The sequence below is a fragment of the Microtus oregoni genome, unplaced genomic scaffold (assembly GCF_018167655.1).
Source record: "Microtus oregoni isolate MIOR12 unplaced genomic scaffold, Mior012 000040F_ref0000088, whole genome shotgun sequence".
NCBI classification, from domain to species: Eukaryota; Metazoa; Chordata; class Mammalia; order Rodentia; family Cricetidae; genus Microtus; species Microtus oregoni.
In genome coordinates, this window is record NW_024543207.1 from 489,642 (window position 1) to 511,251 (window position 21,610).

General features: G+C 40.5%; 2 protein-coding genes and 1 long non-coding RNA gene across 6 annotated transcripts in view; 2 read left to right on the forward strand and 1 right to left on the reverse strand.

The window, feature by feature from the left end:
* Ccdc18 (coiled-coil domain containing 18) overlaps nt 1–5,234 on the forward strand; it is a 145,688-nt gene extending 140,454 nt beyond the window's left edge. For 3 of the 4 annotated variants that reach the window (XM_041632173.1, XM_041632177.1, XM_041632174.1), the window contains one exon: nt 4,826–5,234. In XM_041632173.1, coding sequence (XP_041488107.1) covers nt 4,826–4,948 — 123 coding nt within the window. In that variant the 3' untranslated portion in view covers nt 4,949–5,234. The remainder of the gene's footprint in view (nt 1–4,825) is intronic. The other variant, XM_041632176.1, reaches the window with a different exon arrangement.
* A 1,686-nt stretch (nt 5,235–6,920) lies between these two features.
* On the forward strand, nt 6,921–14,392 carry Dr1 (down-regulator of transcription 1). The gene is made up of 3 exons (XM_041632221.1): nt 6,921–7,144; nt 11,080–11,243; nt 12,398–14,392. The coding sequence occupies exons 1-3, from the start codon at nt 6,925–6,927 to the stop codon at nt 12,542–12,544; spliced, it is 531 nt and encodes a 176-aa protein (XP_041488155.1). The 5' UTR covers nt 6,921–6,924; the 3' UTR covers nt 12,545–14,392.
* A 2,498-nt stretch (nt 14,393–16,890) lies between these two features.
* On the reverse strand, nt 16,891–21,594 carry LOC121433580. Its single transcript, XR_005972334.1, has 3 exons — nt 21,553–21,594; nt 17,701–17,739; nt 16,891–16,959 (listed from the first exon to the last, which is right to left on the reverse strand). It is a non-coding gene; the product is annotated as an uncharacterized LOC121433580 (long non-coding RNA).
* Nucleotides 21,595–21,610: the final 16 nt, after the last annotated feature.

Here is a 21,610-nt window from a genome sequence, read left to right on the forward strand (position 1 = left end):
AGACAGAATATTGTATACAAAATAAATAAATCTTTAAAAAAAAAAGAAAAGAAAACATGCTTTACTCTTTCCCAAGCTTTCTCAGGCTTTCTGTGGATTCAGTTGTTCACGTGGGCACCATATGTAGTAATAGGGGCGGCGGGGCTGCATCCCCAGCACCTGGCCGCCCCCACGGCTAGCTTTACCCAAAATAATTACACGGAAACTGTATTCTTTTAATCACTGCTTGGCCCATTCTCTTCTAGGCTAATTCTCACATATTAATTTAACCCATTTCTAATCATCTGTGTGTAGCACCCCAAGGTGAGCTTACCGGGAAGATTCTAGCCTATGTCCATCCTGGGTCGGAGCTTCATCCCGGGAGCAGGGCATGGCGTCTCTCTCAGGCATCTGCTCCAGAGAGGAGAGCTGTCGAGACTGAGCTCACTTCCTCTTCCTCCCAGCGTTCTGTTCTGTTTATTCCTCCCACCTATCCTCTAACCAATAAAATGGGCCAAGGCAGTTCCTTTATTAGCCAATGACCTTCCTCCATCAAATGTGAGGTATTTGGAGCACAGTTCACTTCACTGTATGCCACAAGTAGACTTCACATCATCCATAGCGGCCAGTTAGAGGCTCCAGCGGTCCATGTATTAATGAATGTTATTCACATCTACATTAAGAAAGTTCCCTACACTATAACAGTACAGGGGTTTTAGTGCCAATCATTCTAGCCTTTCTCTCCACAGTAGTTCCTTCAGTGTTCATGCCAGTATGACTTTCCTCAAAAGAAGCTACCGAATGTCACATAAATAATTAACCTGGAAAGATTAAGAAAATACCATGGAGTCCTTTTCTTCTCTAAAAGTCTGAACTTTCAGTTTGATTTTTATATATGTATATATTTTCAGAAGCTTTTACTATATCAGGTGTCCATACACTACTTTTATTGGTTTTTCGTTTCAGCTGTCCCACCCCATATTCCCTCTCTTGTTCCCTCCACCCTTCGCCCTGCTTGATCCTCCCATTCCAGTGCCCCTTCATCCATTCATAATTATCTGTTATTTTTTCCCTTCCTTGGGAGATCTATTGCCAACCCTAGCTCCTTACTCTATACCAAAACTCCGTGGTTCTACAGATTGTAGCTTGCTTATTACTGATGTAACAGCTAATATCAACATATATGCTGATACATACTATATTTGTCTTTCTGGGTCTAGGCTACCTCAATCAGGTTGATTTTTTTCTCTAGTTCTATCCACTTATTGAGAACTTTGTTTTTTTAATGGATGAGTAATATTCTATTGTGTAAAGGTACCACAAAAACCACAAAAATTTTCTTTATCCAGTCATCTCTTAACAGACATCTAGTTTGTTTCCAGTTTCTGGCTGTTATGAACAGAGCAGTAATGAGCATGGTTGATGGAGTATTTCCAGTAGGATGGAGCATCCTTTGGGTAAATGCTGAGAGTGGTACAGCTGGATCTTGACAGAGATCGATTCCCAGCATTCTGAGGAACGGCTACAGTGATTTCCATGATGGCTCCCACCAGCAATGCATGAGTATTCCCCTTATCCACATCCTCTCCAGCATGAGCTGTCATATGTTTCATTTGTCTTAGACATTCTGGCAGGTGTAAGAGGAAATCTCCAAGTAGTTTTGATTTGCATTAACCTGCTCACTAGGGATGTTGAACATTTCTTTGGGTTCTTCTCAGCTATTTGAGTTACCTCTTATGAGAATTTGTTTAGATTTGTACCCCATTTTTTAAATGTGGTCGTTTATATATTTTGGATATTAGTCCTCTACAGGGTGAGTAGCTGGTAAGAATCTTTTCCTGTCCTCTACGCTACAACTTTGTTCATATGACGATGTTCTTTACATGCAGAAGCTTTTCAGTTTCATAAGGTCCAGTTTATTAATTGTTGCTCTTACTGCCTGTGCTATAGAAAGTGTTTCCTGTGCTAATGCAGTCAAGACTACACCTCACATTCTTTTCTATCAGATTCGGTGATCTGGGTTTTGTTTGTTTGTTTACGAGGTTTCTCTGTGTAATAGTCTTGCCTATCCTGAAACTTGCTTTGTAGACCAGGCTGGCCTAGAACTCACTGGGATTTGCCTGCCTCTGCCTCCCAAGTGCTAGAATTAAAGGTGTGCACCACCACCACCTAGCCTTAACATTTTTTGGAGTGATCTGGTTTTATGTTGAGGTCTTTGATCCACTTGGAATTGAGTTTTGTGCAGGGTGATAGGTTGGATCTATTTGGATTCTCCTACTTGCAGCCATCTGGTTTATCAGCACCATTTGCTGGACATGTTGTCTTCTTTTCCGTGTCTATTTCTACATTATTAAAAATCGGATGTCCAAAGATGTGTGGACTTATGTCTGGGTCTTCAATTCGATTCCATTGATCAGCATGTCTGTTTTGATAATTTGGATCTTCTATTATTTGCCTTTTAGTTATTTCAGCTAAGTGTTTATCAATCTTATTGATTTTCTTAAAGAACCAACTCTTTGTTGTAATGATTCTTTGTATTTTTATTTTTGTTGTTGTTGTATTGACTTAAACCCTGAGTTTGATTATTTCTTACCATCTACTCCTTTGGGTTGTTATTTTTTCTCTTTGCTCTAGAGGCTTCAGGTGTGCTGTTAAGTTACTAGTATGAGATCTCTCTCATTTTTTAATTTAGGCACTCAGTGCCATGAACTCTTAGAACTACCTCATTGTGTCCCATAAATTTGGGTATGTTTTCATTCAACTGTAGAAAATCTTTAATTTCTTTCTTAATTTTTGTCTTGACACATTTTTCATTCAGTAGTGAGTTGTTCCGTTTCTATTAGCGGTAATCTTTCTGATGTTGATATCCAGTTTTAATCTCTGATGGTCAAATAGGACGAGATCGGAACTAAGTGGAGTATGGAGTCTGCGGATTCTTGGAGACAGGATCTTGTCCTTTGGTCTGAAGATTTGGTAGTGGTAAAAGGTGTCTCTAGTGGCTGGCAACTTTGCTTTTCTGATCTTCAGCTTGAACCCCAATATCTGTCTCTGGGTTTTTATTATTCATGATACAATAGGAATTCTTGGCAACAGCCTTAAACCAGATGACACATAGCTAAAGGCAATCTTCTTGCTTCTGCCATCTGAGTGTTGGAATTAATTACATATGTGAACTATCAGTTCCAGCTGACAAAAGTTTGGGTTTTTATTTGAGACAAGGTCTCAGGCACTCTAGACTGTCCTCCATCTCACTGTGTAGCTGACAGTGACTTGGACTTCCAGTCCATCTGTTTCTACCTCTATTATTACAGCTGTGATGTCATTTCTGACCCCTACTAGTTTGCTCTTCCAACAATATTTCTCTGTGATGAATTCCTATGACTTAATTTACAGTAGAACTTTAATTGCGTGAAGTCTTTACTGACATTTTTTCCTTTATTCCAAGATGGATGACCTTTTCCATCCTTAAAGGTATTTATGTACATTCAAAGTTAAAATACTGCATTTCAGATGTGGGACCGAGCCAGGCAGTGATGCACATCTTTAATGCCAGCGCTCGGGAGGCAGAGGACAGCCTGGTCACAGAGTTCCCTGACTGCCAAGCTACACAGAGAAACCCTATCTCAAAAAAAGAAACAAAACAAACAAAAGCCCCAACAAAACAAAACCCCAGGAGTTAAAGGTATAAACAGCAGTGGCTCTGAGGTGTTCACCTCTGTAGAGATGACTTCCACCTTTCTACTCCTCCTTTAGATTGTTGTTAAGACTGAAAATGTGAGCCTATTTCCGTGTTGACCAAAAGTCATAGAGTTGGAACTTATGTCTCCGTCCTCCAAGGTTCTTGGGCTTCTACCTCAAAACGAAGGTCCCACCTAGTTGTTGACCAGAGAGTTCTGCTCTCTCAAGGTTATTGTCAACAGGTGTGGCTAACAGCCAGACCTTGTGCTCCAAGAATAGAGAAGTAGATCTGTTCCTACCTCAAACAAAAGTCTAAGGATCTAAGTTCCAGTTCCCCTTATAGAAATAACTTTATTCTCTCCCGATTCTATCCTATTTTTCTCCGTTTTATTATTTTCATTTGCATGTTCATATCCTTACTATATTTCTAAATTCCCATGCTGCTGCCCAGGAGAAAGGTATTTTTGTCGAGGCTGATCACCGACAGATGGCTACTTATATTTCTCCATCCAAAGCTCCCTCTCTTCTCAGCTTCCCTTTTTCTCAATTAGCTATGCATGATGCTCTGATTTTGCTACAAATGCAATACAAAGATTAACCCTGTAAACTTTATTCTCAAATGTCTGATTTCTTCCTTTTATTATTCTCCTTTGTCTACATCATTAAATCGTTTTTGGAATAGCTTAATAACCATTCCATCTCACATGTCAATCCAGACTAATCTTTTTAAACATTATTTTTTATGGTAGTGGTAGCGCTCACATCTTTAATCCTAGCAAGGTTTTTTTCACACATTCCACATTACTTATATTACCACAGAATCTGTAGTAATGAACCCTTACTGGAATAACAGTGTAGCATGTGCTCTGTTAATCTACACCACAAAACTCTAAAAAGCATGTTATAAAATATTATATATATTCCCAGAAACAAGATTTGCATGTGGCAACTCTGGAGATAATTTTTGCTAGATAGCCTTTTTAGACTGATAAACTAAGTCCCAAATAAATATAGACAATATAATAAATCTTTTAAACAAACAGTAAACAATACTTCATAAAGGTGATACATCTGAACCAAGTTTCACTTATTTTAAAGAAAAAAATGTACTCTGTATATCAAAGATTAAGCTTAATAGCATTGATAATCAAGACTCTATACTTTCTAGCAAACATCTTGGAGAAAACGTTACTCAAGGCTGTTGTTCAAGCTCCGTGGTGGAACGAGGTCTAATAGAGTGGGTGGGAGAGAGCAGTTGACAGTGATGGTCTCCTGGAAACCAAATACCTGAAGAGAATATTGTAAACATCCCACCTGCCAGTCTGTCAACAAAGAATACGATGAACTGAACTGCGCACATGCATTTAATGGCTTAGCCCTTTTAAAAATTACAACATTCCACTATTCACTGTGACAGTACGTGAGTTTTTCTTTTTCGTTTTATGGTTTTCGGGAGACAGGTTTTCTCTATTTAACAGTCCTGGTTGTCCTGGAACTTTGTAGACCAGGTTGGCCTTGAACTCCCAGAGATCCGCCTGCCTCTACCTCCAGAGTGCTGGGATTAAAGGCGTGCGCCACCATGCGTGACTGTGAGTTTTATTGTATATATTTTTAATAATGCTGAAAGACCCCCCGCCCAGCTTGTTAAACAATTTAGCACCGGTAACGCCATTTTACGAGGCTTGTACTGAATATTCAGGGTTTGAACAAAGGGCAGTTTAAAAGCTGCCAAAACGAGCTAGAGACACCTGTGGCTGGGCTGGGGGAGGAATGGGAATACCGAGAATACGGCTAGGCGCTGTCTGTCCCAGGCGGGGAGGAACGGTGAAGTCTACCCTTCATAAGACCCAAGGCAGCCCATATCTGAATTCTCGGGAACTAGAGACCTTGTCCCAACCTGAACTCGGCCACATTCAAACTGACCAATGAAAACCCTGTAACTACGCTTCTCGCTTCTGTACCATGCTTTTTGCTCCCCAAAACATATATAAACCCATTACCCCGACCTAAAGGCGCACAAGTCCTCTGAGAGACTTTGTCGCCCCAGGTACCTGTGTATCTGAATAAACCTCTTGCTGTTTGCATCCGTACAAGTGGTCTCGCTGTTTCTTGGGAAGGGTCTCCCCAGAGGAAAGACACTCTTGGAGGGTCTTTCAATACAACTTCTGTAATGAACCTGGCACTAGTTAGTTATAACCACCCCGGAAAGAAGCATATATCCGAGTTGCTTAAGATAATCCACTATATTGGATCTGACTACTGGCTCCTCGTTACCGAGGAGAGCCACTTTTCTGAAAGTTTCCTTTCTTCATAAACGAGAGCAGGGAGCTCTGATCTGAACGCTGTTAGTTATAAAAATCCCTCCTCCGGTCACACACAGGGATCTGCTTCCCCGTGTTCCTTTCGGAGCTCCTGTCACTCAGTGCCCTAATTCCTACAGCAGAGGAAAGAGGAAAAGGAAGTTCCGTGGTAGAGACCAGGGCTCCTCCGCCACGTGGCCCTCGGCGGCTCTCTGCCCACACAGCCTGCACAGGGCCAGCGAGCTCCCCTAGGGACTGACCGCGGAAACGCCGGGCGGGAGCTGCGGGCTGAGAGCCCCGGGAGCACCGCCGTCCCGCCTCCCGCCGTTCCGCCTTCCGCCCGCCTCGTGGGGCAGGGCGGGGAGCACACCCAGAAATCCGTGGAGGAGGGAGGGTGGGACCTGGGGAGAGAGACTTCCGGTGGCGCAAAGCGTGCTGGGACCAGCTTGCGGCAAGCCTCCTTCCCGGCCTGCAGCGAGACCACCGTTAGCGCCGCTCGGCTTCCGCCCCTGCTCTCGCCCCGGCGGCGGCGGAGGCCGCGGCTCCGGCTGTGCTCGGCCCCGTTCGCCTTGCTTCCCCAGCGGCCTCGGCAGACATGTTGTGAGGCGGCCGCGCGGGTGCCCGAAGGATGGTTTGGCCGAGGCGGCGGCAACCGCTGCTGGTGGCGGCGGCCGCGGGGGCTCCGGCTCTGTAGAGCCGGGCCTGTGGGTGTCCTCCCGGGCCTGCGGCCGGCGGGGCTCCCGTGCCGTCCTGGTCCCCGGAGCCCTTGGCACCCCGACCTTTCCTTCAGACGCGCACTAGGAGCTCCCACACAGCGGGCGTTCTCGGCCCGCCAACCCACTTCTTCCTCCTCTCCGAGCTCCCCCGACCCCGACGCCCCTGCCCGGGGGCAGCCTGAAATCTTCGCGGAGTGGTGGACCAAAGTCGAGGAGTTTTAAAGTTGGGGCCCGAAAGGCAGGAAGGTACGATGGCTTCCTCGTCTGGCAACGATGATGACCTCACTATCCCCAGAGCTGCTATAAATAAGATGATCAAAGAGACTCTCCCTAACGTCCGGGTGGCCAACGACGCCCGAGAGCTGGTCGTGAACTGCTGCACTGAATTCATTCACCTTATATCTTCGGAAGCCAATGAGATTTGCAACAAGTCGGAAAAGAAGACGATTTCCCCAGAGCACGTCATACAAGGTATGAAACTTGTTGAAATGACGGTCCAGGGGGAAAGTCTTGCTGACAGATAGCATAACCGCTTCGTGTCACTAGTAAGTCCTGTAATGAAGAAGCCACAAAGGCCTAGAGACAGCTTGCATCTTAAGAAAATACCTATGTAGCATTCTTCGGACATTTTTCATCCAGGTAGTGCAAATAAGAAATGCAAACATTAGGGTCAGCAAACATCCTCAATACCTAACTAGTACAGTGTGCAGTCGGGTCTTAAAGCAACAAGAATTGACTGCCTGCAGTTTAACTTGGATAATAACAGGTGAGAAAGGAGCTTAAAGGTTCTCTCAGGGAAAGTTAAATTTTAGACAGAACGTCAAGCATGCGTTGAGTCACAGAATACCTCTTCCTCACCTGACCCTTTTTCTTTTTACCAGCGTAGAGGAAAAGATTCATTTTGAACACACGAATAGAAAAAAACACTTGGACTGTGGATGTAGGTCATGGTGTATCGTGTGCCTGGCGTGTACGGGTCCTGGGTTTGATTACCAGTACGGAATTATATATACATATTGAGTGTTCAGTGTTGTAAAGTTTATTGCTTTCCAAAAAGGGAGCCAGTTTTTGCTTTAAAAATTGATAAAAAACAATCATCATCATGTTACCAAAGCTCTCTGTAAGAAAAAGGCAAATGATGACACATTTTTTTTTCTCTTTGACATCCTCTAACTTTTGATTGTTTTATTCTTAGAAAATGTTGAAAAGCTTGTCCGAAAGCTATGCAAAAGGTGGCAAGGGCACCCACACCTCTTGGAGTACTGGGCCTTGAACTGGGTCTGACACACGCTAGCAGGCTCTCTGTCCTTTCCTTGTGTTCCCATTTGTGCGTGTGTGTGTGTGTGTGTGTGTGTGTGTGTGTGTATTTAAGGTTTTATTGAAAAGCATTTCTAAACATCTCAACAGTTTCTTCCTTATCTTGGAAAATATTTTTAGTAGGGATTTGGGAGACTGCGTTTTTGATGATCGCAGGGAAGGGAGACAGCACTTTTGGGGGGAAATAGTCTCTGTGGCTTTTCATGAACTCTTAAGAGAAAGTTGCATTCACTCTGAAGCAATAACTTATATTTTTCCACTATCAGGATTGAAAAAAGACAAAGTGACTCCTTTGAGCCTTTACCCTGTGCTGAAGGTAGCTGTAAAGCACACCCTGCTGTGACGATATTGTGTGTGTATAAATAAGTATATTACATACGCATGTACTCTGCCATTTCAGTTCACAGTAGATAACCCCTAAGGGAAAAAAACGCTTGCTGTAACCACCATTCCCTGCTGCTTATTTGATTTTTTTTTTCTTTTTTCAAGACGGGGTTTCTCTGTGTAACAGTTCTAGCTGTCTGGGAACTAGATCTCTAGACCAGGCTGGCCTGGAACTCACAGAGATCTGCCTGCCTCTGCCTCCAGAGTGCTGGAGTAAATGCTTGCGCCACCACTGCCGAGCATTTATTTGATTCGTGTGTGTGTGTGTAATTCAGGGCCTTACATGTGCTAGGCAAGCATTGTCCTACAGAGGTATTTTCCCAACCCACCTATTTGATTCTTGAAACTAGTTTTTTGTTTTTTTTTTAACTGCTGGTTTGATTTGCTGAGTGGTAAGAAAAATGGAAGCCAAGTTGTCTGTTTTTTATTTTTATGTTGTATGTGTGATTGTTTTCCTAAGTCTTTGAACAATTACCTGACAAATAGCCAACATTGTCTTTGACTCCTCTTAAAGCATCGGTCTTTTAATGAAGACTGCAGAGGATTTCAGTAGGAGTTGCCCACACGTTTGTTTGTACCAAGAATCTAATAACGCAATCTGTCTTCTTGGGGAAAGGTTCATTTTTTTCTAGGATATATTTAGAGTTCTGATTGACAAGATGATTGAATAAAAGGGCAGCCATGGCAAGCAGTATGCTAAATAGTTCAACTTTGGAATACACTAACTTCGGTTTAATGCATGACTCAGAAAGTTACAGTGAAAAACTATTTTCTGTGATGGTGGCAATCTACTGATGTTAAAAATTAAAAAACCTGTGAATCGACCTGTTGACACTCATAAATTTACCTTTTTCTTGTAATGTTGCCAATAAGTATATAAGAGGGGCTGGAGAGATGGCTTGCGGTTAGGAGCACTGATTGCTTTTCCAGAGGACCTAGGTTCAACTCCCAGCACCTGCGCAGAGGCTCACAACTGTCTGCAACTCTAGTTTTAAGGGACCCCACGCAGACACGCATGCAGCTAAAACACCAATACAGCCAGGTGGTGGTGGTTTTCATCTTGAGGCAGGTGGATCTCTGTGTAGCCAGCCTGGTCTGCAAGAGCTAGTTCCAGGACAGCTAGGGCTGTTACACAGAGAAACCCTGTCTTGAAAAACCAAAAAAAAAAAAAAAAAAAAGTATGTAAGAATAGCTGTAGTTTTGCTCCAGTTAGTGTAATGTAATTGCCTTAAGGTTTTTCTTTGTTTGCTTGGTTTTTCAAGACCGGGCGGCCTGGAACTCAGAGATCAGCATGCCTCTGCCTCCTCTGCTGGGATTAAAGGCATGCGCCAGCACTGCACATCAGAGAAATTTTGTGTGTGTGTGTGTGTGTTCTAGGTGTTTGACATGTATCCTTCCTGAGTAACTCTGGAAAGCTGGTAGAATTATGATAAATACAACCTTTTCAGATTGTTTTTCTGTGAGAGGCAAAAGCAAGTGAGTTCCAGGCCAGTCACAAAGTGAATGCTGTCAGCATTGATTATTTAGGAACAGAAGATACATACATATAATATACATTCTCTCTCTCTCTCTCTCTCTCTCTCTCTTTCTCTCTTTCTCTCTCTCTCTCTCTCTGTGTGTGTGTGTGTGTGTATTTTATGTGTGTTGGTGTTTTACCTGCAGGTATGTCTGTGTAAGGGTGTCAGAGCACCTGAAACTGGAGTTACAGACAGTTGTAAGCTGCCATGTGGGTGCTGGGAATTGAATCCGGGTCCTCTGGAAGAGCAACCAGTGCTCTTACCCACTGAGTCATCTCTCCAGCCCCTGTTTTTTATTAATACACGTTTTTAAAAGGTTTTCATGTTGAAGTTAGAGTTTTTATAATAAAGTTAATTAACTGTACCTTACTTCAGGCCATTTTACTCACTCAGTTGCTACCTGGGTTTATCTTATTAGAACAAATTAAACATTCTGATGAACTTTTGTAAAGTGTAGTTAGGAATTGAAATAATTTTATCACCAAATAAATATCTAAAATATCATAATTTAGTTAGCTTAACTATTTTTCATCCTACTTTCAGTAACTTAATGAATATATGTTCCTAGCCTATTTAATGGGACAAACTATGTCATTAACCAGTAAATTCCAAATAATTTGCCTTTTTTTGTATTCTTTAATAAACAGACAGACTTAATGATGCTTGACTATTATAAGTGGCATAGGAAAGATTTTTCTTACTCAAACCACATGTTCTTGTAAGAAATTTTAAAAGTTAAAGAGGGAAAAATAAAAACCTGTGTGCCTTGAAATGTTCCATTAGCTTTTAACCAGTCTCTAGGCAAATATTAAGGAAGTAGGTAAATATGGGGCTAGAGAGATAGCTCAAAGGTTAACAGCATGGTGCTATTCTTGCAGAGGACTTGGGTTTTCACACACTCATAAGATGCCTTTAACTCCAGCTCCTGGGGAGTACTGTGCCCTCACCTGGCCTCTCTGGGCACTACACTCACGTGTACAAATCACACACACACACACACACACACACACACACACAATATTAAGAACAAAAACCTTAAAGGCTAATGGTTGATAAAAATATTTTGTCTTAGTTAATCAGACAGTTGCTAAATAACTGTCTCTCAACAGGAAACTAACACAAAAAAGTAAATGTTATATGAATGAGGGAAAGCTATATTTTTCACCTTTCGTGCTTTTATTTCTGCAGCACTAGAAAGTTTGGGCTTTGGCTCTTACATCAGTGAAGTAAAAGAAGTCTTACAAGAATGCAAGACAGTAGCGCTAAAAAGAAGAAAGGCCAGTTCTCGTTTGGAAAACCTTGGCATTCCTGAGGAAGAGCTATTGAGACAGCAACAGGAATTGTTTGCAAAGGTAAGTAGTGTGCTTTACATTATTTTCATTGGAAATTTACCAAATTCAAGGGGTTTTTGAAAATCACTTCATAAATCAACATATCTAGAGGATTCTTTCTCTAGCTCATTGCTTATTACTGAGTCTGATGTTTAGAACTTGGCCAGTTTGACTCTAGTTCATGTAAATGATTGCAACAACCGGTTTTCTTTCCTTTTTCTCTTTTTATCGTTTTGTTTTTGTTTTTCCAGACAGGGTTTCTCTGTGTAGCCCTGACTGTGCTGGATCTCAATCTGTAGACCAGGCTGACCTCAAATTTAGAGATTCACCTGCCTCTGCCTCCCATATGCTGGGATTAAAGACCACTACCACCACTGTCTGGCCGCTACTAGATTTTATTATGAGTGGATACAAGGAAAGTCTAACATTTTCTGTTAGCAAGGCATCGATCTGTCCCAAGCTGGTTTTACAGTTCTCCTGACTCAGTCCCTCAAGTACTGAGGTAAATTGTACCATCAAACCTTACTGCATTTGAGCCTTAAACATTATCAGGCACAAGATACAAGTGTCATTTATTAAAGTAGGCAAGAAAGAGTTTTCGTTAAAAAAGCATACTATTCCAGAGGACCTGAGTTTGGATCCCAGGACTCACATTGGGAGGCTCCAAGGAGATCCAGCACCTTTGGCCTTTGAGAGTACCAATACTCATGTACATATCCCCTGCAGACACACACATACATAATTAAAATAATAAAGCTTAAAAAATAAACTATTAAGCTGGGCGCTGGTGGTACACCCCTTTAATCCCAGCAGAGGCAGGCGGATCTCTGTGAGTTCAAGGCCAACCTGGTCTACAAGAGCTAGTTCCAGGACAGGTGTACATTGCCTGCAGAGGCCAGAAGAGGATGTTGGATCCTTTAACAGATAGTTGTGATCTGCCATGTGGGTGCTAAGAAACCCAGATCCTCTGGAAGAGCAACCAGTGCTTTTAACTGTTGAGCCATCTCTCCAGTTTCTTCAGTTGAACTAAAAATATTAAGAGTTCTTGTTTTCTAGGTATGTCATAATTACATAGTACTTGGAAAATATCTATATACATTTGTTGAGTAAGTCTGTTAGTTACTTTAATTTACACTTAACCAAAATGTGTACACTTTTATGTTTTTAATTCTTAGGCTAGACAGCAACAAGCAGAATTGGCCCAACAGGAATGGCTTCAAATGCAGCAAGCCGCCCAACAAGCCCAGCTTGCTGCAGCCTCAGCCAGCGCATCCAATCAGGCAGGATCTTCTCAAGATGAAGAAGAAGATGATGATATCTGAAATTCACCATCTCGGCTTCTGTGTCCTCTACATATATATATATATATAAAAAAAAAACAGTGGAAGAAATGCTTATCTGTCATTGTGTATGCATCCTGGTGGACTTACCGTTGGTGTTCTAGAGACGTCTCTGTCAGGTTTCAGCTGCTGTGCTGTACATGTAAAACTGTCTCTTTCAACACAACATCAGCTTTGAATTTGTAATGGTGTTTCTGGAATCTATGAGCAGTGTGAACCCTTTATTTGGTCTATAAACAGTATTACAGAAAATGTCAGGTTTATAAAAATACAGTGAAATTTACACAGATGTCTTAATTTGTATTTGCATTTTCTCTGCCCTTTTAACCAAACTAAAATTGAAAGTTTTATACTGAGATGGGGCATGGTGTGATGCAGAATACGTTGAATCAGGTCGGCGGAAAAAATTCAGTTCTATATAGTATCTAAATTTTTTTGTCTTTTAAAGTGAGTATATATGCAGGCAACAATTATATATGCTCAGATAAATATACTTGCTAAGAGAACTACTCAAATAAGACATTCAAAAACTAGAAAGGAAATGTATTCACTAATAGCTGTATAAATTTGGTGAGTTACGTTTTTGATTTTGTTATTGTTTTGTGTAACATTAAGACTAGTTTTATTATAGTGTAATTTATCCTGAGCTACACTATGCCATTTCAGAAACTGGCTAATCTTGAAGATGGTTGATTCGCACTGATTCACTCCAGTTTGGTAATTGTTCATAGTATTACTTGCTTAGTTCGTGTTTATGTCATTTGCATATAGAGGTAAGACTTATGCAACTGTTGCTTGGGTTCCGTTGGTTTAACTGAGGCTCATGGATATTCAGACTTGCTAGGGGAAATAAATGAAAACTAATGAACATGTTTGCTATGAGAGAGGGCTTTAAAAATATTTAACATGTAGTTTACATATTGTTTGGTTTTAGGGTAACATTTGCATTTTCTTGACTAGGTGACCTTAAGAGTCCAGTGCTAATTCTTGATATGACATCGTCCCCCTCATAATTGAGTGATGGCTTTAAAGTTTTGCGTTTGATTAAAAAGTGTCACAACTGACCAGCCCTACATGAAGTGTTAACTTGCTTGTTAAAGGAAGCAGCTTGAATTTGGTTTCGGTGACTAAAGTGTGATAGTGTTTGTGAGAGGGACCCAGTGTATTTGGAGAAATGGTGTATTGCTTGTTTGGAAACAAGAAAAAAAATGCCATCTAAGGAAGTCATTAAGTTCCTATGTTTGTTGCCAAGTCATTTAAATTTCTGTATTCACCAAGCCCCAGAAGAGATTCTAGCTGCCAGGATTTTAATTTTAATTGGAGAGCTAAGTAGAGTTTATAAGTATTAGATTTCTTAATATTCATATTTTGCAGTTTTAGAAAAAGGGAAATATTGTTATGCATTTATCAGATAGATATTCTTCCCCAGTATAACAGAAAAGGTAGTAAAAGGATAGTAATTTTGCTGAATGCTTTATGCTGAGTTATTTTAAGGAGTTTCATGGATATGCCCATGAAGTGTTTGGAAATTGTTTTCTCAAAAAGGTTAAGTACCAAAGGTGTAGGTAGTTTAGTCTACAACAATAAGTTAGTCACTGCTGGCTATTCTAATTTGTACTGTAACATTCTTTTACTTTGTTTAAAGTGTATGTTTCTCAAACAACTTAGATATTTTTCCATACTTTTTTTCTGATGCAGTCTTCAGGTTAATATTTTACTGCATCTGATAATGTATTATATGTTTGAGGCCTAGTGACTTTCCATTTTGATGTTCTTGTGATTTCATATGCTGTATTCTTCAAGCAATAAAATTCTGATGTGTTTTATAAATTGTTTTTGTAATTAATGATTATATGGCGATTTCTGTTATGATTTTCAGCACTTTTGAGAATGACTAGTATGAAAGACATGGGTTATTTGGTATGCAGTGCCCCCTTCCCATTAGTTTACTGCTATTTCAGAAAACATAGTTTTTCTTCTTTTTGTACATGTCCAGATACGGGCACAGCAAAGCTCATTAACATTTTTTTAATAATTTATTTTTATTATGTATATGGTGTTCTGCCTGTATGTATCACTGTAGGCCAGAAGAGGGCACCAAATCTCATTACAGATGGTGTGAGCCACTATGTGGATGCTGGGAATTGAACTCAGGACCTTTGGAATAACAAGTAAAGCTCTTAGCCACTGAGCCATCTCTCCAGCCCTGTTTTTAACATTTAAAAGTCATAATTATTTGTTGCTATAGTCATTAGAATGATTTAGTCTTAGAGAAACAAAATCCCTAGTTTTTGAGAAATATATTTAGCAAATATTTTCCCATCTGAATCTCTATTTTTCCAGCAGATTGTAAGGTTGCTAAACTAAAGTGTAATTTTTTTTAAAAAAAGACAGTATCTTGCTCTGCAGGCTATTTTTTCTTTTTCCCTGTGCATGTATGTATGCATGCATGCATGTACTAATGTATTGTGTGTTCAGGTAGGCGTGGGTGCATTTGTGTGTACACTTGCCTGTGGAAGCCCAATGTTGGTGCCAGGAATCTTCCTTGTTATTTTAGTTTGTTCATTCTTGGTCAAACCAGAGGTCACCTATAAAGATAGTCTTCTAAGTTAGCTCACTCCAGGGATTCCCTGTTTCTGCTGACTAAGGCTGGAAATGTAGCAGGCTTTCTTGGACTGATAACCCTCAAATTATGACACAGAGACTTACCAATTATGAACTTGCCTTAGGTTAGGCTTGTTTCTAACTAACTTTTTTTTTTTTTTAAATTAACCCATTTCTATTAATCTGAGTGCTGCCCTGAGGTTTGTTTACCTCATCTCTATTCTGTCCTCCCAGCTTTCCTGCTTCCTCCAAGTCTTGCTGCCTAGCTGGCTCCCCTTTTCTCTGCCCACCAGCCCTGCCTATCCCTCCTCTGCCTGGCTATTGGCCGTTCAGCTTTTTATTAGATGCCGCGCACAATGCTTGTCTGCGCTCTATGCACTACCATACAGTTCACGAGCTTCGGGCAGGGGGCTGGAGGTTGAAACATACAAAGACACACAGACAGACAGAGAAAGAGACATGGACCTCTAGTCACTGGTAAGAAGCCCTTTATTCAATAGCACCATGGAGGCTCATATACCCAGCAGTCAAGTGGACCAACAAGTGAAAACCTTATCCTCTGATCCTCAAGGCCAAGGCAGCACATGCTGGTGAAGCAGAGCTGGTAAACAACTTTGACACAGCTTTCAGTAACTCAAATCAGAAGGAAAGTAAAGATCTCTAGCAGGGAAGAGCAGTTGCAGCCAGGACTCCAAACGTCCCAACAATTAATCAGGTGTCTTAGGCAGGCAAGGTAAAACAGCAACACATCTTTACAAAAGTAACATATCTTAACATAGTTAAAAAACTATTCCACAACACACCCACCTAACGTTTATGTGGATTCTGGTAATCGGAACCTCTGGTCCTCTTTCTTGCTTGGCAACTACTTTAACAATTCAGCCATGTCCCTCATCATCTGTTTCTTCCAGTAACCTTCTAATTATCTTCTCTGTTAAGTAGTGGAGGATGATCTGGAGTTTCTGATTCTTCTGCCTCCACTTCCTGAAGTGTTGCCTGGTTTATGTAGTACTGGGGATTGAGTCCAGGATTTTGTGTATACTAGGCAAACACTCATCTTCAGCCCACAAAACAATGGTGCATCTCACAATTCTGAGCATTTTGTGAGACCAGTTGAGTGAAAAAAAATCTTTTTTAAGATTTATTTTATTTTGTATGTACATGTTTTATCTCCATGGATGTATGTGCTTGGTGACTGGAAGTCAGAAGAGGACATTGGTTCCTCTGGAATAAAGTTAGAGATGGTTATGAACCACTATTTGGTTGCTGGTAATTTTAACCCAGGTCCTCTGCAAGAGCAACAAGTGTTCTTAACTGAGCTCTCTCCTGCCCAATTGAATATCCATAAAATATTGTTTGGAAGGTGAAATATATTCAGGATGATCCATTTGCATGTTTTAGCGGACATTTTCAGGTGAGTTCTTAGCGAGGGTAGTCAGTTGTAGCACCTTGATTTTCAATGTGGATGGACTTCCTATAGCATGGAAGGATATGTTTGTTTGGTTTTGGTTTTTCGAGACAGGATTTCTCTGTGTAGCCTTGGCTGTCTTGGAACTTGCTCTGTAGATGAAGCTGGCCTTAGATTCACAGAAATCTTCCTCCAGAGTGCTAGATTAAAGACATATGCCACTACTTGCCTGACTTCAAAGCCCATGGAGGGATTCCAAGAAAGCATCTCAAGAACATTCTCCACGAAAGGAAATGGAAATTGCCAGTCATCTGAAGTTTTGAGGTAATAAGGCCCAGAAAGTCTTCTATCACATTCTATTGGTCAGAGCAATTATGGTGTCATCCTACATTCAAATGAACAGAATATAAGCATACATGAAGAGCATACATCTTGGTAGACGTTTTAAAAGACTAGCTATCAATAAAACTGTCTTTGCACATGTTTCTTCCATGCACTGGAATGTTCTTTATAAAAAAAAAACGTTCATTCTGCAAGAGCCACGTTTTATTACAGTCCTTCTCTGACACCTCCAGTACACAGTAAATCTTTTCTCTGTATATATTTTGTGTATGTCATTCATTGTAATGTAGTTGCATGCACATTGTATTGTCAGTGTCTAGGAATAGCTGGTTATCACTAGGGCTGTCATGGTAAAGCTTTTATGGTTCCATTTGTTTGTTTTTTTTTTAGATTTATTTATTTATTTATTATGTATACAATGTTGTGTCTGCATGTCTGCAGTCCAGAAGAGGGCACTAGATCTCATCACAGATGGTTGTGAGTCACCACATGGTTGCTGGGAATTGAACTCAGGACCTCTGGAAGAACAGCCAGTGCTCTTAATCTCTAAGCCCTATGGTTCCATTTGTATCTGCTTCTAGCTAGTACCAACTTTGTATGGGGTTTTAGAAAATGTTCCTAGAACTTCAACACCAGAGATACTAAGTGAATATTCGGTCATGATAATTAAAAGAAAATGTTCCATTTCAAGGATTCTATTCAGGAAGAAAAATAACACATCTTAAACATTTAATATAAAATTTCAGGAAACCTGGTGTTTTGGTGTTGAAAAGTTTAAACTTACCTGAAAATCTGATTTTCCGTGCCTGCACATTCTCTGGTTCTATGAAGGTGAGATAATATTATAAGTTATCAAGAAAACGAAGCCACCTGTGTTCACAATAGCCACAAATAACATAAAATATCTTGGAGTAACTCTAACCAAACAAGTGGAAGACCTGTATGTCAAGAACTTTACATCTTTGAAGAAAGAAATTGAAGAAGACACCAGAAAATGGAAAGATCTCTTGGGTAAGTAGAATTAACATAGTAAAAATGGCAATCTTGCCAAAAGCAATTTACGGATTCAATACAATGCCCATCAAAATCCCAGCAAAATTTTTCACAGACCTCGAAAGAACGGTATTCAACTTTATATGGAAAAGCAAAAAAACCCAGGATAGCCATAACAATCCTCTACTATAAAAGAACTTCTGGAGGCATCACAATCCCTGACTTCAAACTCTACTACAGAGCTACAGTACTGAAAACAGCCTGATATTGACATAAAAACCAGACGGGAGGACCAATGGAACTGAATCGAAGATCCAGTATTAATCCACACACCTACAAACACCTGATTTTTGACAAAGAAGCAAAAATATAAAATAAAAAAAGGAAGCATATTTAACAAGTGGTGCTGGCATAACTGGATATCAACATGTAGAAAAATGAAAATAGATCTTTATCTATCAGCATGCACAAAACTCAAGTTCAAATGGATCAAAGACCTCAACATAAAGATAGCTACACCGAACCTCATAGAAGAGAAAGTGGGAAGTACACTTGAATGCATTGGCACAGGAGACCACTTCCTAAATATAACCCCAGTAGCACAGACACTGAGAGAAACAATTAATAAATGGGACCTCCTGAAACTGAAAAGCTTCCGTAAAGCAAAGGACACAGTCAACAAGACAAAACAGCAGCCTTCAGAATGGAAAAGATCTTCACCAACCCCACATCAGACAGAGGTCTGATTTCCTAAATATATAAACAACTCAAGAAATTGGTCATCAAAGGAACAAATAATCCAATAAAAAAATGGAGTACAGACTTAAACAGAGAACTCTCAACAGAGGAATCTAAAATGGCTGAAAGACACTTAAGGAAATGCTCAATATTTTAGCCATCAGAGAAATGCAAATCAAAACAACTCTGAGATTCTATCTTACACCTGTAAGAATGGCCAAGATCAAAAACACTGATGACAACTTATGCTGGAGAGGCTGTGGGATAAAGGGAACACTTCTGCATTGCTGGTGGGAGTGCAAGCTGGTACAACCCCTTTGAATGTTAGTGTGGCGATTTCTCAGAAAATTAGGAAACAACCTTCCTCAAGACCCAATAATACCACTTTTGGGTATATATCCAAAGGATGCTCAATCGTGCCACAAGGACATGTGCTCAACTATGTTCATAGTAGCTTTGTTTGTCAAAGCCAGAACCTGGAAACAACCTAAATGCCCCTCAACCAAAGAATGGATAAGGAAAATGTGGTATATTTACACAATGGAGTACTACACAGTGGAAATAATGACATCTTGAAATTTGCAGGAAAATAGATGGATCTAGAGAACATCATATTGAGTGAGGTAACACAGACCCAGAAAGACAAATATCTTATGTACTTACAAGTGGCTTTTAGACGTAAAGCAAAGAAAAACCAGCCTACAAATCACAATCCCAGAGAACCTAGACAACAGAGAGGACCCTAAGAGAGATATACATGGATCTAATCCATATGGGAAGTTGAAAAAGAATCTCCTGAGTAAATTAGGAGCATGGGGATCATGGAAGAGGGTAGACAGGGAGGGGAGAGGAAGAGAGAGGAACAGAGAAAAATATATAGCTCAATAAAAACAATTTAAAAAGAATGTCCCCCATAAGCACATATATTTAAATGTTTGATCATTGAGGAGAGGGACTACTTGAGAGGATTAGGAGTGTAGCCTTATTGGAGGGGTACATCACTGAGGTTGGGATTTGAGGTTTCAAAAACCCAAGCCAGATCAAGTGTCTCTTCCTGTTGCCTGATGATCCAGATGAAAAACCCTCAGCACCCTGTCCTTCTCCAGCACCATGCCTGCCTGCATGCCACCATGCCCCACATGACGACAAAGGACTAGACCTCTGAAACTATAATCAAGTCTCAATTAAATGCTTTTTTTTTGGTTAGAGTTGCCATGGTCATAGCGTCTCTTTACAGCAACAGAACAGTGGCTAAGACATTCATCCTTACAGAAAAAAAATTCATGAAAACAAAAGCTACAGTTTCACCCCATGGAACATTAGACACCAGAGCATCACATGGCTAAGAAAACAAACAGAGAAATAAAGAGTGGGAGTAGTCAGGAACAGAAGTCAAAGAATTTAAGTGCCCAAATCTGTTATCAAACCAAACCAAACAACTGGATAACAACCAAACTGCACATCCATGGAAGATCTTGAGCAACCAACGAAAACAGATCCTGCAAAGTGAAACAAATGGAGACTCCGCTGCTGAACTCTACAAAGAGTAGTCTGGAAATTGAATAAACTGACTTAAAACACAATCTTCTAAGTACCTTTCCTGCGGCATATGATTTGCAATGTCCAAGATGAAATCTTTCTGGATGTAAGGAACAGGAAAATATGTTTCCTATGTTTATGTTGGGGCAGGGGTGGTTCTTAAACCAAATACTGCAAGGAACAGACAAGAAGTTAAGCAACCTAAACTGTATTCAAGTACTTAAAGGTAGAAAAATAAAAAACAGGAAGAGCCATACAAAAAAAAAACCCAGAAGAAAACATCTGCTTTACTGATGCGCGTTAGTGACTTGTAAAATTTAGAAAACATCTATTGTTCTACAAGTTCCAATTTTTTCCCCCAAAGAGAAATAGGCTGAGAAGCTGGTGGGGCAATTTGGAAACAATTTAATATACAATTTAATATATGGACTTGCAGAAGAAAACAAAGAATAGAACACAAAATACATGTTTAGAAACAATGACTAAAACCTTCCTAATTTTTGTGAAGGACAATTTCAAAATAGTTAATGACCTGTAATTAACATAGAAAGAAAGAACAGTACTCATGGCTATTTGAAAGAAAAACAGAAAAAAAATAAATTGTGATGTCTGGTCACCTGTAATGGAATGATAAATTATGATTAACAAGAGACGAGCATGACTGACGTGGAGCCTTTGCTTTACTGCGCTTTAACGATACAATCAATGCTGGTTAGCTAGAGCTGAGAAATTAGTGCTGATTAAAAAGGGATGGGCAGTCAGGTAGTGGTGGCCCTTAGTCCCAGCACTTGGGAGGCAAAGGCAAGCAGATCTCTGTGAATTCAAGGCCACACACTACAGAGCTACTTCCAGGACAGCCAGGGTTACACAGAGAAACTATCTCGAAAAACAAGAAAACAAAATCAACAATGACCACCACCAACAAAACACACACACACAAAAAAAAAAAAAAAAAATGGGGGAGAGAGAGGGAGGAAGGGACCAGCATCATTGAGGTTAAAATTTTCTGAAACTATTTCCTCAGGGTCAGCTGTGATCCAGAATGGCCAAGGCTGCCTCTCATGTTGGCAGTCAAACTTGACAATGTGTGCAACTCTATCAAATGGTGTCAATCTTGAAGGCATGACGAAGACATGAAGAGCCGCTGGGTTGTGTGGCAGGGATGAGGTCCCCGAGGAAAGACCATTTGAGGGCGCAGCATCAGCTGCTGTGGGAGTGACACTAATCAGTGTCTTGAGACAACCACCTCAAACAGAAGCAGGTCTGGAGGAGAGCCAGCCTGAGTCTACAGGACATGCTGTGTGTGCTAAATCGAGCCGTTAGAGCCCAGCAGACTGTGAATTCGAGATATTAGATATTGAGATACCTTTGGACTTGGGTTTTGCTTTGATTTTATTGGGACCTTTTCTTGATTCTTTATTCTT

Coding starts and splice junctions, on each gene's coding strand:
- Dr1 (XM_041632221.1), top strand. CDS start 6,925: ATGGCTTCCTCGTCTGGCAACGATGATGACCTCACTATCCCCAGAGCT. Junction 7,145..11,079: donor CCCAGAGCACGTCATACAAG/GTATGAAACTTG, acceptor TTATTTCTGCAG/CACTAGAAAGTTTGGGCTTT. Junction 11,244..12,397: donor AACAGGAATTGTTTGCAAAG/GTAAGTAGTGTG, acceptor TTTAATTCTTAG/GCTAGACAGCAACAAGCAGA.